Genomic DNA, 14,992 nt, shown 5'->3' with positions numbered 1-14,992 from the left:
TAGAATGCTAAGTTGATTTCTTTTCCATGGTTCCTGCATAACTTGCTTTCTTTAGTCTTCTTAAAATTGAGTTCATGGAGACTCAGGATGCACTTAGACAAGATCAGGCCAGTACATATATTAAACTCCTGTTGCTCACTTTATTCTTTAGTAAATGAGATTAGTGGAAAACTTACCCAAAGGGTTAAATTGCTTCTTGTTAAACTTAGGGATTTTCTCTTAAAAGTTGACATTTTAAAGGAAAACTATAATTTGAGTCCTTGTTCATGCATTGAAAGGAAACATTTCGTGTGTGTGTGTGTGTGTGTGTGTGTGTGTGTGTGTGTGTGTGTGTGTGTGTGTGTGTGTGTGTGTGTGTGTGTGTAATGAATGCTGCTGTGACTAGAGTTGCTCAAGACTAGGTTTTTGCCTTCTTAGTGGTTGTACCTTCGCATTCTAAGATCAGTAGTGTTTGTCACTGTGTAGATAATAAAACTGCATTTGCATCTTTTACAGTAAACCTGGTGTTTTTATTTGTTTCGAATATATGTTACTAAAGAATATTTTTCTGGTGATAAGAATTTTTACCTACTTGGTTTTTTTTCATTATTGTAATCTGTTTCCAAATTTAAACATGCTTTCTATGTGAGCAATGAAGGGGAGACATTAATTTAAAAATGCTATCTGTGTTCTGTTTGACCCCCATGACAGCCAGAGTATGTGTTTACAAGTAGGGTTTATGTGGGACTGTTAGATCATTTAGTGAGTAAGGGTTCTTAATCTGCTGATAGAAAGATACCAGTACATGGCCCCATATCAGTATCTGCCAAAGTCTCCTAGAATTTTTGAGCCAAGATCCAAAGGGTTAGAGTCTCTGGCCATGGTGGCAGGGAGCATGGCAACAGGCAAGCCAGCATGTCACTGAAGCAGTAGCTGGTCGCACATCTAATTGGGAAGTGTGAGGCAGAGAGAGGCTGACTGGGAATGGCATGGGAATTTTAGACCTCAGCGCCTACCCCATTAACATGCTTCCTCCAACAAAGCTCCCTCCGAATCTTTCCCAAACAGTTCTACCAACCTGGGGGCAAGCATTCATGGGCCTGTGGGGTTCTTCTCAAACTGCTACCTATGTGTACGGACCAGTCCTAGGTCTAAACTAAATTTAGAGGGGAATGGTCTAGGCATTGGGAATGTCCGGTAGCTTAGGAAGGAGTTTTACTATTCTTCTTAATCTTTGTTTACAAAAAAATTTTAAAGCATTTTCTTAGTGTTACTAATATGACATAACTGTGTTAATTTGTATCTGTAGCTGAACTTGGCGACTATGATCTTGCTGAACATAGTCCTGAACTGGTCTCTGAGTTCAGGTTTGTGCCCACCCAGACTGAAGAGATGGAACTGGCTATTTTTGAGAAATGGAAGGAATACAGGTAACTCATCACACTTTTAATATCACCACCATCATTATTTTATTTTTTTCTCTCTTTAAAAAAAATCACTGTGTGCTTATTATCTCATAATTACTATATTTAAAATTTCAGAGGTCAGACACCAGCACAAGCTGAAACCAATTACCTGAATAAAGCCAAATGGCTGGAAATGTATGGCGTTGATATGCATGTGGTCAAGGTGAGCCCTGTGTGTGGTACCTTTGTAAAATGTTATGCTGGAGCTAGAGAGATGGCTCAGCAGGTATAAGCAAGCCTGTGCTGTTCTTGTAGAAGTCCTGAGTTCAGTTCTCAGCACCTGTGGTAAGCTCCACAAATACCTGCAACTCCAGCTCAAGGGGTCAAGGGGGTCTGACACCCCTTTTCTGGACTTTGTAGAGACACGTGTCCTCAATGTGCGCATATATATATATATATATATATATATATATATATACATATATATATGTATATAGTTAAAAATAACAAAGCATTTTTAAAAAATCCATTCCAGGATTAAAGGCAACTGTGAATGTTATAGTATTTGGAAGGCATAGAGTTTCTATTAAAATATCTGTGAGTATTTTGGATGTGTAGTAAGGTAAAATGGTTGAAATTAGAGATTGAAAGACTAGAGTCACCTGGGATGGGTAGCACACACCTTTAGTCTGGTTATTCAGGAGGCAGAAGCATAGGCAAATGAATTTCTTTGAGTTCAAGGACAGCCTGGTCTACGTAAGACAGCCAGTGATGTGTAGAGGGACCCTATCTTAGAAAACAAACAACAGAAAAAGCAAAAGACTAGAATCTAAAGAAAAATTGATCATGAAACAAGAGAAAACTAAAGTTCCAAGAATTACATATAATCCTTGTAGTATAAATGTTGATTTTTTTTTTTACACTGAGAAAAAACATTTTTAGATTACTTTTTATTATTTGATGCAGTTTGATATCACCAATGCTCACTACTAAGGAGACTTTTCTAAAAAGTAGTTTAGGGAGCACGGTTGACACTTTATAACCTGAAGAGGATTGTTTGTCAGAAACATCTGGAATATTAATAGTAGCCTGTGTATAATTAATATTTAGTGTGAAAAAAGAACCACTTGTATAAAAACATGAAACCTGCTTCGTGTATACAAACACAATGTACTTTATTCTCTCCTTAAATTAGGCTAGAGATGGCAATGACTATAGCTTGGGACTGACTCCAACAGGAGTCCTTGTTTTTGAAGGAGAGACCAAAATTGGCCTGTTTTTCTGGTAAGCAATGTTAAATATCAGAAGTACTCTTGTCTTGTTTGAATGAGTCAATGTATTTATATCAATTAATGAAGAAAAAATTGTGGAAACAGAATCAGGAGACATCTGCAAGGGAAGTTACTGTTTCCTATTTTCTCTTACTACTCCTCTGTAACCTCTCACCCCAGAGGCAGACTCAGGTCTGTAGCCCATTAGTTTCACAGTGTGTCAGTGCATGTCTTAGTATTCTTATCTTGTGTTGTGTACTTACAACATAGCATGTTCCTTAAACGATGACCCCACCCCACCTCCACCCTTCCCCAGTGTGGCTGTCATCTCAGTGTCTTCCATAGGCTGTCTGACCTCCACAGAAAGGGAGGGAGATGATAGTGCTTCTGTTCCTACTTTCAAGCTTGGCTCTTTCTGTTTTCCAATTTCTGTCTTCCATACTTAGAGTTGTTGTACAGATTTCATAACCTAAAGCATAGAATTGGGAAACTATTTACATTATTTACATTATTACATTTTTGTTAGAACTAATTCAGAGTTTTGGCATATGTTACAGATAAGAGCTAAAGATGGCCTATGCTGCTCATTTTGTGGCATGTCAAGACTGTTGGCTTCAAGCCTTTCCACCTAAACTCAAATTCATTTCCAGGTGTTGCTGCTAAAAATATAGCTGAAGATCATAACCAGAGATACTTTCTTTTATGCCCTTCAAAAATATTTAGTGTCTTTTTGCTATATCTAATTCCTATGCTGTTTAATCTTGAAACATTTTACCTAGGGTTACAGAATTTATTATGCCACATTAGGTGTGCAAAATACACTGTATTTCTTATTTCCTTTATAATTTTAAAGTCTAATAGATGGGCAGCATCATTTTGTCAGTTGGTTGCTTTTGAAATATGTGTTTGCCTTCTTTCCTTAGAGACTTTGACAGGCGGGGCTGGCTGTGCTTCCCTTACCAGTGTTGAGAGTTAAGATGAGGAAACCTACTTAATGCAGAAGAGGATTTCCCTTATCTCACTGTTGGTCTCATATTATTGCAGGCCCAAAATAACCAGATTGGATTTTAAGAAGAATAAACTAACTCTGGTGGTCGTGGAAGATGATGATCAGGTAGGAATCTGCTGTACTACTTGCTTAACAGTTCTTAGGTGATAAACAGATGGTGTCGTACCCCATCGTATGCAGAGCCTTCAAACAGAAGCTTAGTGTTACTCATACGTGGAAGTATAATACCTCATTCAGGCCATTCTGTGCCACCAAGCTCAAATGTTTATCATGTGGTGAAAGACCCCCAGATCGGGGAGACCCTCACTCAAGTCTCGGGATAATGCAACCCCCCAAGAACTCACACAAGACCATCTTTGCTGTAATCACATGAGGTTTATCGATAGAAACCAGTGCACTGGGGTTGAGACTTGTATCCCACGCAGGGACAGTGGAGTTCGACCCCGAGAGGCTGGGAGAAGGGGTATTTAAAGGGAGAAACCACAACCCGAGGGGGCAGGGATGGCGTCATTGGAAAGTGTGTAGAATAACAGTGAAAAATCACAAGGAAAAACTCTCTGTTTTTCAAGATTGTTTCCTAGGAGAAGCTGCTTCCTGCTTCTCAAGATTGTTTAACTTCATGGTCCGCTAGTTCCTAGGAGAGGCTTCCTGGAACATACAATTCTGAGGCCTAACCTGTTTCTTCTGCTCTAAACTTTGTGTCTAGGGGGCAACTTTAAAACTTTTATCTTTCAGTGGTTTTTTTGTTTTGTTTGTTTTTGTAGTGTACAGCATTTAGATGACTCTATGCTTTAATTCCTAATGAAATTGTTAAAAAGAATAAGCCAGTTGGTTTTTATCCCAATACTCTGTAGGCACAGACAAGTGGATCTCTGAGTTCAAAGCCATCCTCCTCTACATAATGAATTCCAGAGGGCCAGTAAGACCCTCTCTCAAATAAACAAATAAGAAAGATCCACCTGCTGGTATTCTTCACAACAAACTCTGATTTCTTATTTTTGTTCATTGTTTTAAATATATAATTTCAGTGTTCTCCCATTTAAAATTATATTCTCTTAGCTTTTATCATATTCAAATATATTTTCGTGTTTCCATTCAGCTTACAATTGACCTTTTGTTTTTTCTTCTGTAAGAAGTGATAAGCAGCAGGCAACAGTTCTAACAATTTTCTGAAGTTTGGAAGATATAAGATTTTAGAATCTTAGTGTTTTAAGTTTCACATCTTTTAATTGTCAAAGATCAGGTACAAAGATTCTTGTGTTTTGATAAGAGCCTTCTTACATTTCCCATAGTTAAGGGTATATGTGGCCTGATAAACATCGTAACTGCCCGAAAGAGTCAGATTGTAGCTTAAGTGAGTCCTTAGACAGCTGTACTGTTTCTTAAACTTCTTTAATACAGACAGGTCGCTTTTGTAAGAACAGCTCTGAGTATGGCATTAGTAAGATAGTTGGTAGTTTATCAGAACGGTTTTTCAGGGGAAGCACTGCTCTTCACTCAGTACACTTTGATCTTCTCTTGTTACAACTCTAAACCTGTTTATTAAATAAAAACAGGATTCTTGTGGCTGACACAGTGTAATGCTTTTTACTTCACAGAATGAATGAGAAGCATTCATATTCTCGGGGAGTTAGAATGCAGTGGGATTATCCATTGGGAAAGTTATTTTAATAGTGTGGTTGGTTAGTGGTAACAGGAATACATGGTCTCGGCAAGTCTGTAAAGATAGCTAGATAGGAGTGCTCATGGTGCCATTTTCATGAAATAAAATGATTCATAACTGAGAAAAGTACAGAATTGACACAAAAAACTTTATAGTGCTATAGTGAATGTTTGTGGTAGTAGTTGTATATTTAGGTCTTTTAAAGCAAATTTTGTATTTGAGAATTTCCTACCTGCATATGATGCCTTGTCATCAGATCACCCACACTGCCTCCCCGCTAGTCCTCCCCCCCCCCTTTTTTTATTTGTTTTTTGTTTGACAGTACTTCATGGAGAGAGAAAAAGGAGTAGGGCAGATTTCAAGCTGTTTTGCCTTTCGTTGGAAGGGTAGTTTTAATTTTGGATGATTTCATTTTTTCTCTCTTGTTTATATTTTCCTAGATGTGTTTCATAAAACCAGGGACAAGTCACAGGAAATACAAAGGTTCCAAGTTCTGTTATGTTTATTTTTATTTATTTGTTTGTTTTTTGGTTTTTGGTTTTTTTTGCTTCTAACTAATGAGTCACCTCAGAGGTCCCTGAAGAGGTCCTTCCTGAAAATAGTTTATATTACTATCACTTCCCTCTTTGTGTAAGTATAGATGTGCTCTTGGTTTTGATTTTAAAGTTACTACCATGACCACCGCAACTCTTAGAAAAGGAGAATATGGGGGTTGGGGATTTAGCTCAGTGGTAGAGCGCTTGCCTAGGAAGCGCAAGGCCCTGGGTTCAGTCCCCAGCTCCCAAAAAAAAAAAAAAGAAAGAAAGAAAAGGAGAATATTTAACTGGGTCTGGCTTACAGTTTCAGAGGTTTCATCCATTACAGTCAAGGTGGAAGCGTAGTGGCATGGAGGCAGGCATGGTGCTGGGTTCTACATCTTGATCCACACACAAAAGAATATTGTCACACTGGCCAGACTTGAGTTCATAAGACCACAAAGCCTCCCGACAGTGACACACTTCTTCAGACAAGGCCACACCTATTCCAATACGGCCACGGCTGGTATTAGTGCCACTCCCTATGGGCCAAGCATTCAAGCATATGAATCTGTGGGGGCCATTCCTATTCAAACCACTGCAGATAGAATATATGAAAAAATAAGATATTTATGTATTACAGATAGAATATATAAAAAAAATAAGATAATTATGTATTTAGGGATATGTGGTCATAATTTAATTGATAACCTTGTTCTTTGTCTCATTTGGGAGTTTTTGGTTTGGTTTTTTGACTTTCAGTTTTTGAGACAGGGTTTCGCTTTATAGTCCTGGATGTGTTGGAACTCAGGCCTCAAACTCGTGGAGACCCCTCTATCCTATCTTCTGGGTGCTGGGATTCCAGGCATGGAACACCACATCTAGCTTTAGCATGCCTTAAGATTTACTAAAGCACATGCTGGGTGTTTGTTTGTTTGTTTGGTTGGTTGGTTGGTTGGTTGGTTGGTTGGTTGGTTGGTTGGTTGGTTGGTTGGTTGGTTGGTTTGGTTTGGTTTGGTTTGCTTTTTAGTATTTGATGACAGGGTTTCTCTGTATAGCTATGGTTGTCCTGGATCTTGCTCTGTAGACAAGGGCTGGCCTCTAACTGAGAGTTCCACCTGCCTCTGCCTCCTAAGTGCTGGAACTAAAGGCTTCTATGCCAGTGGCTTAGCACATGATCCTGGGCTTTTCATGTGTGTTGTGTATACATGTTCATATGGAATTGTGTATGGTACACATGTACATGTTCATATGGAATTGTGTGTGGAGGTACACATGTACATGTTCATGTGGCCAGATCCCAATGTTGATTACTCACCACCTTACCTGTTTGCATGAGGGTCTCTACTGAGCCTGGCACTTACCTATCTGACAAGACTAGGTGGCTAGTGCCAAACTCACCCATCCCACCAAAACATTTCAGAGAACAAAGTAGAGACTTTATTGTTCTTTAGGGTTTATTTTATTTTCAATTAAGTGTTCAGGGTGTGGGTGGGTGCTTAGTGCAGATGACCTTGGAGAGCGTTAGGTGTAGAGCTGGAGTTACAGGCTGTTAGGAGTTGTCTGATATGAGTGCTGGGAACCAGACATGTCCTGAAAGAGTGGTGCCTACCCTTAACCATGTAGCCATCTCTCCAGCACCTTTGTTGTTTCCTTTTCTGTCCAGCTGGCCTGGCATTTACTGTGTATGCAGGGTTGGCCTTGACCTGGTGGCGTTCCTTCTGTTTGCTGGGATCATAGGCCTGTGGCACATGCTTGGTTAGCTGCCCTTTGGTATTGGTTGGTTGTCTTTCCCTTGCAGCAGTGGAAGACATGGCCAGTTGATGTAATAAACACTGCTTTCTTTGTCTTTTTCAGGGCAAAGAACAAGAGCATACCTTCGTCTTTAGATTGGATCATCCTAAAGCCTGCAAACACTTATGGAAATGTGCTGTGGAACACCATGCCTTCTTCCGACTCCGAGGACCTGTCCAAAAGGGTTCTCATCGATCGGGATTCATTCGACTAGGATCACGATTTAGATACAGGTCCATTTCCCTACATTTTCACATCATTTACTCTTGCATTCAGGCCAGAAAACTACTCATAACTTTTGATTTTACTGAGACAGAAACAAGACAGGAAATAAAATGTTGTCAAATATATCCATTAGCCAAAATTTTTAAAGAAGTAATGTTATTGTTAATAATTTCTTGACTAAATGGGAAATCAATTATATTACTGATATTTATATTGACACATTTTATACATAATAAGCCACAATTTAAATTTATGTAACAAGGTAGATTGTCCATCTGACAGGTTTTCATCTTATACAGAAAATGTATGGGACATTAGTATTGAATGCTACTGTGGCTGAAGACCAGTTGGCTTTTCCAACTCCTCTGTCGTGAGCTGGAAATGTCCATGCTGTGTTTGAATAGCGGGGTCAGTTGGGTCTTCAGTTAAAGCTGGGTGACAGTGCCAGTGATGTAACAAGTCAGCCCTAGAGAGTCTTAAGATGATCTCAGTTCTGCCCATGTCAGAAATGTGGGGAATTTTCTTAGCTGGAAACCAAAGAAGTACAGTAGTGGTTTTAAAAGCATATCTAGACTTTTTTTTGTGGAGATAATCACAGAAAAAGTACCTGGAATTGGGACTGAAGATATAGCCCATTGGTAGAGTGCTTGCCTAGTGCGTGTAAGGCCTGAAGTTTAATCCACAGGACTGCAAAAGATGAACTATGGAAATCTTGAGGAAAGGAGAGGGTGCTTCCCTGATAGCATGGGCATTTTCTTCCATTTTAATAGGTGATATATAGGTATTTGTATAGATGATATATATATGCTTAGAAGAAATCCTATATTATTGTTACATATTTCACCAAAGCCTGGAGAATAAAAAAGTATTTGGATAAAGAGAAAATCATCCAAAACTACGGGATAATATGAGTGTAGACATCTTACCTGTGTGTCTGGTTGCCTCATACTGTTTTCCTGTTGACTTGCTTCAATTATTTTAGTGGAAAAACAGAGTATCAGACCACAAAAACTAATAAAGCAAGAAGATCGACCTCCTTTGAAAGAAGGCCCAGCAAGCGATATTCCCGACGGACCCTGCAAGTGAAAGGTGAAGTGTGGCCCTGCTCCCCAGGCTCGTCCTTCTTTGCCAGTCTTCATGTACTCCACTTCCTGTTTGCTGGGAGGAAGCTGCCCGGGTCTTCTCAAGTCTGTTTTAGATAACTGAAAATATCTTTGTAGGGCTTTCCTAAGCTGCTTATAATGGCTCCCGTATTTGGCTGAGGTTAAACTCAGTAGCAATCTCAATGCAGATGCTCTGGGCAGTGTTGCACTTAGCGTGTCTTCACTAGGGTGGTGTTTTCTCTCTCGTGCCTTTCCAATCTCGTGATGAAATGCCAGTTGATCCCCTTGGATATTTTTTAATATTAGCGTGTAATGAATACATTTAAATTTTTTTACTTGTACATGTGTACCTATGCACACATGGAAACATGCATGTGTGGCGTTTGATGTCCCCTATGAAGGCCAGTTGTGAGCTGCCTGGTTTGGGTACTGAGACTTGAGACAAGACCTCCGGAGGAGCAGCAAGTACTCTTAACCACTAAGCCATCCCTCCCGGCCCAAAGAAGTTTTCAATAAGAATTTTTCTCTATTAGGCTGGTTAGGTGGCTTACAAGGTAAGTGCCCTGAGCTGACAAGTCTAATGACCTGAGTCATTCTCCAAGACCTACAGAATGAAAGGAATTATTTTTTATGCACACCTATGCACATATTGCACACACCATGATATGTGTTTTCACACAAAAGACACAGACAATAAGGCAATATAAGTGAGTAAATGAAAGCCGGGTGTGATGGTGTATGCCTTTAATCCCACACTCCGGAAGGAGAGGCAGACAGATCTGTCAGATACCAGCCTGGTCTACAAAGGTACTTTCTCGGTTGGTTGGTTTGTTTGTTTGTTTGTTTGTTTGTTTGTTTTTAACAAAGTTACTTTCAGGACAGCTGGGACTGTTACACAGAGAAACCCTGTCTTGGAAAAACAAATAATATAAAATAAAGATGAGTAAATGATATTGTTCCATATTACAATTTACTAATGAAAAATCTCACTAAATAAAATTTTATCAATGTCTGTCATGCATAGATATTTACAAATTCATAAATGTTGTCTGGCACTTAAGAGATTTCAACTGTGTAAGAAGTGCATAGTTAACATTATACATAAATTAAAGCGTTTGTTTGCTTTCTAAAATACAAATTGAATTTAAGCATATCTACGTCAGATCACTAGCATCACTCACGACACATCTGCCGCGAGCTGACTCTAGCAGTGGTTTTTTTTTTGTTTTGTTTTGTTTTGTTTTGTTTTTTTTGGTTCTTTTTTTTCGGAGCTGGGGACCGAACCCAGGGCCTTGCGCTTCCTAGGCAAGCACTCTACCACTGAGCTAAATCCCCAACCCCAGCAGTGGTTTTAAATTCATGTTTTGCCTTATCTATACTCAGTTTTTGTTGTGGTTTGTGAATTTAAATACATGATTCTGAGTTAAATAATTTAAAGCCTTATTATCTCATCCTTCTACTGACAGAACTCAGAATCAGTTGCCGTGGTCCAGGAGACTTAGAGAAAGTCAGTTTAAAAGACCGATGTGGCTGGCAGCCGAGCTTATGAGTGCAGTTTCTCATCACTGAGCCTGACCTGAGTTTGACCTGCAGGGCCCAGGCCATTTCAGAAGAAGAGAATGGACTCCCACAAGTTGTTTTTTGATCTTACACATGCTCTGTGACACTGACGTGCACACACAGAAAGACATTTTTAATGGAATTTTAAGACGAGTAGATGTTGGGCTGCAGAGATGATTCAGCAGTTAGAAGCAGATGCGCTCCTCCAGAGGGTCTTAGCCTGTGTCCGATGAGTCACTGTCGCCTGGAGCTCCAGCTCAGGGGAATCTCACCCCTTTGCTCTCAGGCACCTGCACATACACACGCACTCACATACACAAGCTTCTAAATAAAATAAATGTGAACATAGAGTAGGGTGCTGGAAAGATGGATGGCTTAGTAGTTAAGAGAGCATACGGCTTTTGCAGAAGACCTGAATTCGGTTCCAGCACCCACATCAAGTGGCTCACAGGCGCTTATAACTCCAGCTCCAAGGGATCTGATGCTACCTTTGGAACTCCAGGTACACTGCGCTCGTGTGCACCTACCCCCACACACACACTCAGGCCCACGGCAGTAAATAAGAGAACAGACACTGACGGTGGTTGCTGCTGTTGGCCTTACTGGGCAGGCCTGTGCACAGCCTGTGGTCGAGAAGTAAGTTTTTACAGAGCACTTAGTCAAGGTCTTACTTTAAATAGCACAGCAATTTGTCATTCAGACTGGACTAATAAGATGTTACCTTTTCTCTTTGCCAGCAAGCACAGCAAAGCCTGACGATCTTGGGTAAGTAATGCCTTGCAATGTCGGAACTAAGAAGATATAGATAGATAGATAGATAGATAGATAGATAGATAGATAGATAGATAGATAGATAGATAGATAGATAGATAGATATGGTTGCAGTTAAGCGAATATTTCTTGAAAACCTCGAGAAATGTCAAATTTTCACAGGCATTAGGATTATAGGGAACAAATAAATACCAGATAGAATTAACGTTCAGGAGAATTAAGCTATTTACAGAAGTAGATATGGTAGCTATGTTATTCATAATGAGAATGTCAAAGAAGAAAGGTGGGTTTCTAGGTAAAAGCGATTTACTCTAGGCAGAATCCAGTCGTTGTATATTACTAGATTTAGCTTGCTGATATTAGTGTCTGTGTGTCTGTGTTCATTAGAGGTCTTGTTCTGTGCTTTTCTTAGACTATTTTTTTTTTTCGCCAGTTTTGGTATGAGGGCAATTCATAGGAAGGCAAGTGAGTCCTAATTTTTGCAAAGAATGTGTAAGGACTTGATCTGAATTCTTTCTTAGCACTGTAATGGTACTTATTAATCTCTTGTTAGCTTTTAAAATTCTTAATCTGGTCACCTTCTGTAGACATTGAAATTTTTTTTCTTTTTTTTTTTCTTTTTTTTTTTTTTTTTTAACCCCATCAGTCAGGTTGGGAATGTGGAAAATTAGTCCCTTTTTTCTGTCTTAATACCTTGGAATGTAGTTCATATTTTTTCATGTTGTTTCTCTAAGGTCTTTTGCTTTGCCTGATTCCTTTCTAATTTAAACTGATTTCTTCCCTTTTTTTCTTAGTTCAGCTGAAGATTGTCAGTTTGTTAGCCTTCAATTGATTTTTGCTCTAATATTTCTTCTACTTGTTACTTAAGATTAGTTTGCTCTAGCTGCTTCCTCCTCTTCCTGGGTTCTCGTCTGTTACCCAGGGCCTAGTGCGGCCAGCTGGGAGAGCGCTCTGCAGCAGCCACCTCAGACCGAGGCTGTGTTGTTACTTTCTGTTGGTTTGTGAGACAGATTCTCACTTTGCAGCCTTGGCTGGCCTGGAATTTAGTTGTTTTGAAGCCAGGTCTTAAGTGTGATCTTAAATGTGTGGACTTTCTGCCTTCGCTCAGGGCTCAGCATTGGAAGGATGCACTGCACAAACTGACTTGTCCTTTCGATGTCATCTTAAAGTGGGCTTAGGACTTGTTGTGTACCCTACACTAAATTACTCTGTCCTGCTGATTCAGCCTTTCTACTGGTGGGCTTACAGGCTTATGTGCCAGTATAAAGTCTTTTATTTTTTAGGTAACAGTTCCAGCTGTAAAGTTCCCCTTGAGCACTATTTAATTGCATTTTGTAAATCTTAGTGTGCTTTGTTTGCATTTTGGGGGTTTGTCCCACTTGATTTTCAGAAACAATTATGTATTATTGTTATCTCCCACATGCTTATTAAACAATCAGATTCAAAGCTGGGTGTGCTGGCACACAAGCCTTTAATCCCTGCACTTAGGATCCAGAGGCAGGTGGATCTGGATCTCTATGAGTCTGGGGCCAGCCTGTTCATATAGCAAGACCTGGTCTCAAAAAGGACAACAGCAGCAGCAGCAGCAGTAGTAGTAGTAACAATAATAAGAAGAAGAAAACAATAGTAATAATAACAACAACAACAAGAAAGTGGTAATGGTGGTGGTGGTGATGATGATGATGATGATGATAAGGAAGAGGAGGAAGAGGAGGAGGAGGAAGAGGAGGAGGAGGATACAAATCAGATTCAGGCCAATCCCGATAAACATACCTTTGTGTGGGTTGTAACTGGATGAGTCTGTCTGTCTGTCTATCTGACTTAGGACTTCTCCAAAAGAGGTTTGTTATTTTAAGGTACTGAGTAGTCAACTTTACCTTTAAAAGAAATTTTTATTACATTTGCTTGTTTATTGTGTTTAAGTTTATTATACTTCCAGCTTCCAGCTTCTGAATTGTCTTCCTCAGTTTTATTCACTTGAAGCTGTTCAAGCTGGGTTGTGATCAGTGGTCCATTACAGAAAGACTCTGCTGCTGTGAGCAAGGACTCTTTTTTTTTTTTTTTTTTTTTTCTTTTTTTTCGGAGCTGGGGACCGAACCCAGGGCCTTGCTTCCCTAGGTAAAAAGCGCTCTACCGCTGAGCTAAATCCCAGCCCGAGCAAGGACTCTTAAGCCTTTCTGGGCACTCTGCCTCCCTTCCCCCCTTCTCCTCCCAGCTAAGCTATTTCGAAGCTGTGCTTGTAAGGAAATTGGGAAGTAATGTAATCTTTGTGGTTTTTAATGTCGTTGTTTATTAGTAGGTCATGTCTTGCTTTGACCTTACAGATGGGCCAGGAAAGAAGTAGGAATAGGAAGAAAGCATTTAAGCAGTGACGTGATACTGAATTGTTAAGTTTTATTTGCAAAGTAAAAAGCCCCTCCTGTAAGATGTACTGAAGTACAAATTTTTAATCAGAGCATAATGAAAATAAGCATGGTCCCTTTCTTGATTAGTTTCACATTAGTGGATAAATGCCATTGTCTCTTCATTGGTGGTACTTTTGACTCTAGAAGACCACAGAAACAGGCCACTTAAGAAATGGTAGTCCTGGGGTTGGGGATTTAGCTCAGTGGTAGAGCTTGCAAGCGCAAGGCCCTGGGTTCGGTCCCCAGCTCAGAAAAAAAGAAAAAAGAAAAATAAAAGAAATGGTAGCACTTTGGAGGGAGGAAAGGGAAGGGAGACATGATATAATTGTGTTTTAATCTCAAAAATTACACAAAACAAAGTTCAGTGGCTCACAGCCCCAGGTGATCTGAGTTGGCTTCCAAGGACACAGTTACATGCATGTACTCACACACAGACACATGCACAGACACATAAATAAACCTGGATATGGGCTTTCAGAAGTTAAAGGATGAGAGAGCGCCATCCCTCCTGAAGTAACCTCATACAGTACTCTGGAAAACCCGAGTTCGTATTGGCATCCATGCCCTCTGTTCTTACCCTTGCCTCTGTTTGCATGAATGGTTTTGCTCCAGTGGACCATGGAGAACAGAGCCTTTTTTATAGGGTACAACTATTTGACCTAGAAGTTTCTTGACTTTGTACTCTGCTCTCTCATAGAGTATACCGGTTTGAGTAGCAGGTTTATAAGTCTCTTTTTTCTTGTTATATTTTCCCTTCTTGTGAACTTGAACTAAAAATACATTAAGAAAAGGTAGTGTTTTAAAGGATAGTTGATGGTTTGGGTTACAAATACAGTTTTTTCCTTCTCCCTGAGTGGTGAGACTGTAGGCATATGCCTGCATATGTACCTGGGTTAGAGATCTCTGAGACAGGGAAGGGGAAGGAGATTAAGTAAGTGCTGTACATGAGCAAAAAAGGGTCAGTTATTACATGTGGTATTTTATACAGAGGCTCTTCTCTAAGTTGCTCTAAATATACATTTTTGATCAGAAATCAAGTTACTAGTAAGTATTTTGGATTAACGTCAGTTGTCTCTTCATCACTGCTGCTTAGTTTCTACCAGTGAGCTACATCTCAAGCCCTGTCTTTTAGTTATTAAGTTCATATTATTCAAAACAGGAAGTTGTGATTTAGTTTAAATGGCTTTATTTGTTTTTCTCACTTGAAATCTTTATTTATTTATTTATTTATTTATTTATTTATTTATTTTGGTTATTAATGAAGTTATTCCCAGCTAAAAGAAATGTTCCA

General features: G+C 39.5%; 1 protein-coding gene across 3 annotated transcripts in view; it reads left to right on the top strand.

The window, feature by feature from the left end:
- The window catches only part of Epb41l5 (erythrocyte membrane protein band 4.1 like 5), a 90,585-nt gene that overhangs the window by 25,512 nt on the left and 50,081 nt on the right, over nt 1-14,992 (top strand). For all 3 annotated transcript variants that reach the window (XM_032914611.1, XM_032914610.1, XM_032914612.1), the window contains exons 7-13: nt 1,289-1,409; nt 1,521-1,608; nt 2,581-2,669; nt 3,701-3,770; nt 7,701-7,870; nt 8,845-8,951; nt 11,263-11,290. In XM_032914611.1, coding sequence (XP_032770502.1) covers nt 1,289-1,409; nt 1,521-1,608; nt 2,581-2,669; nt 3,701-3,770; nt 7,701-7,870; nt 8,845-8,951; nt 11,263-11,290 — 673 coding nt within the window. The remainder of the gene's footprint in view (nt 1-1,288; nt 1,410-1,520; nt 1,609-2,580; nt 2,670-3,700; nt 3,771-7,700; nt 7,871-8,844; nt 8,952-11,262; nt 11,291-14,992) is intronic.

The sequence above is a fragment of the Rattus rattus genome, chromosome 10 (assembly GCF_011064425.1).
Source record: "Rattus rattus isolate New Zealand chromosome 10, Rrattus_CSIRO_v1, whole genome shotgun sequence".
Taxonomy (NCBI): domain Eukaryota; kingdom Metazoa; phylum Chordata; class Mammalia; order Rodentia; family Muridae; genus Rattus; species Rattus rattus.
This window is presented reverse-complemented; position numbering and strand designations above follow the sequence as displayed.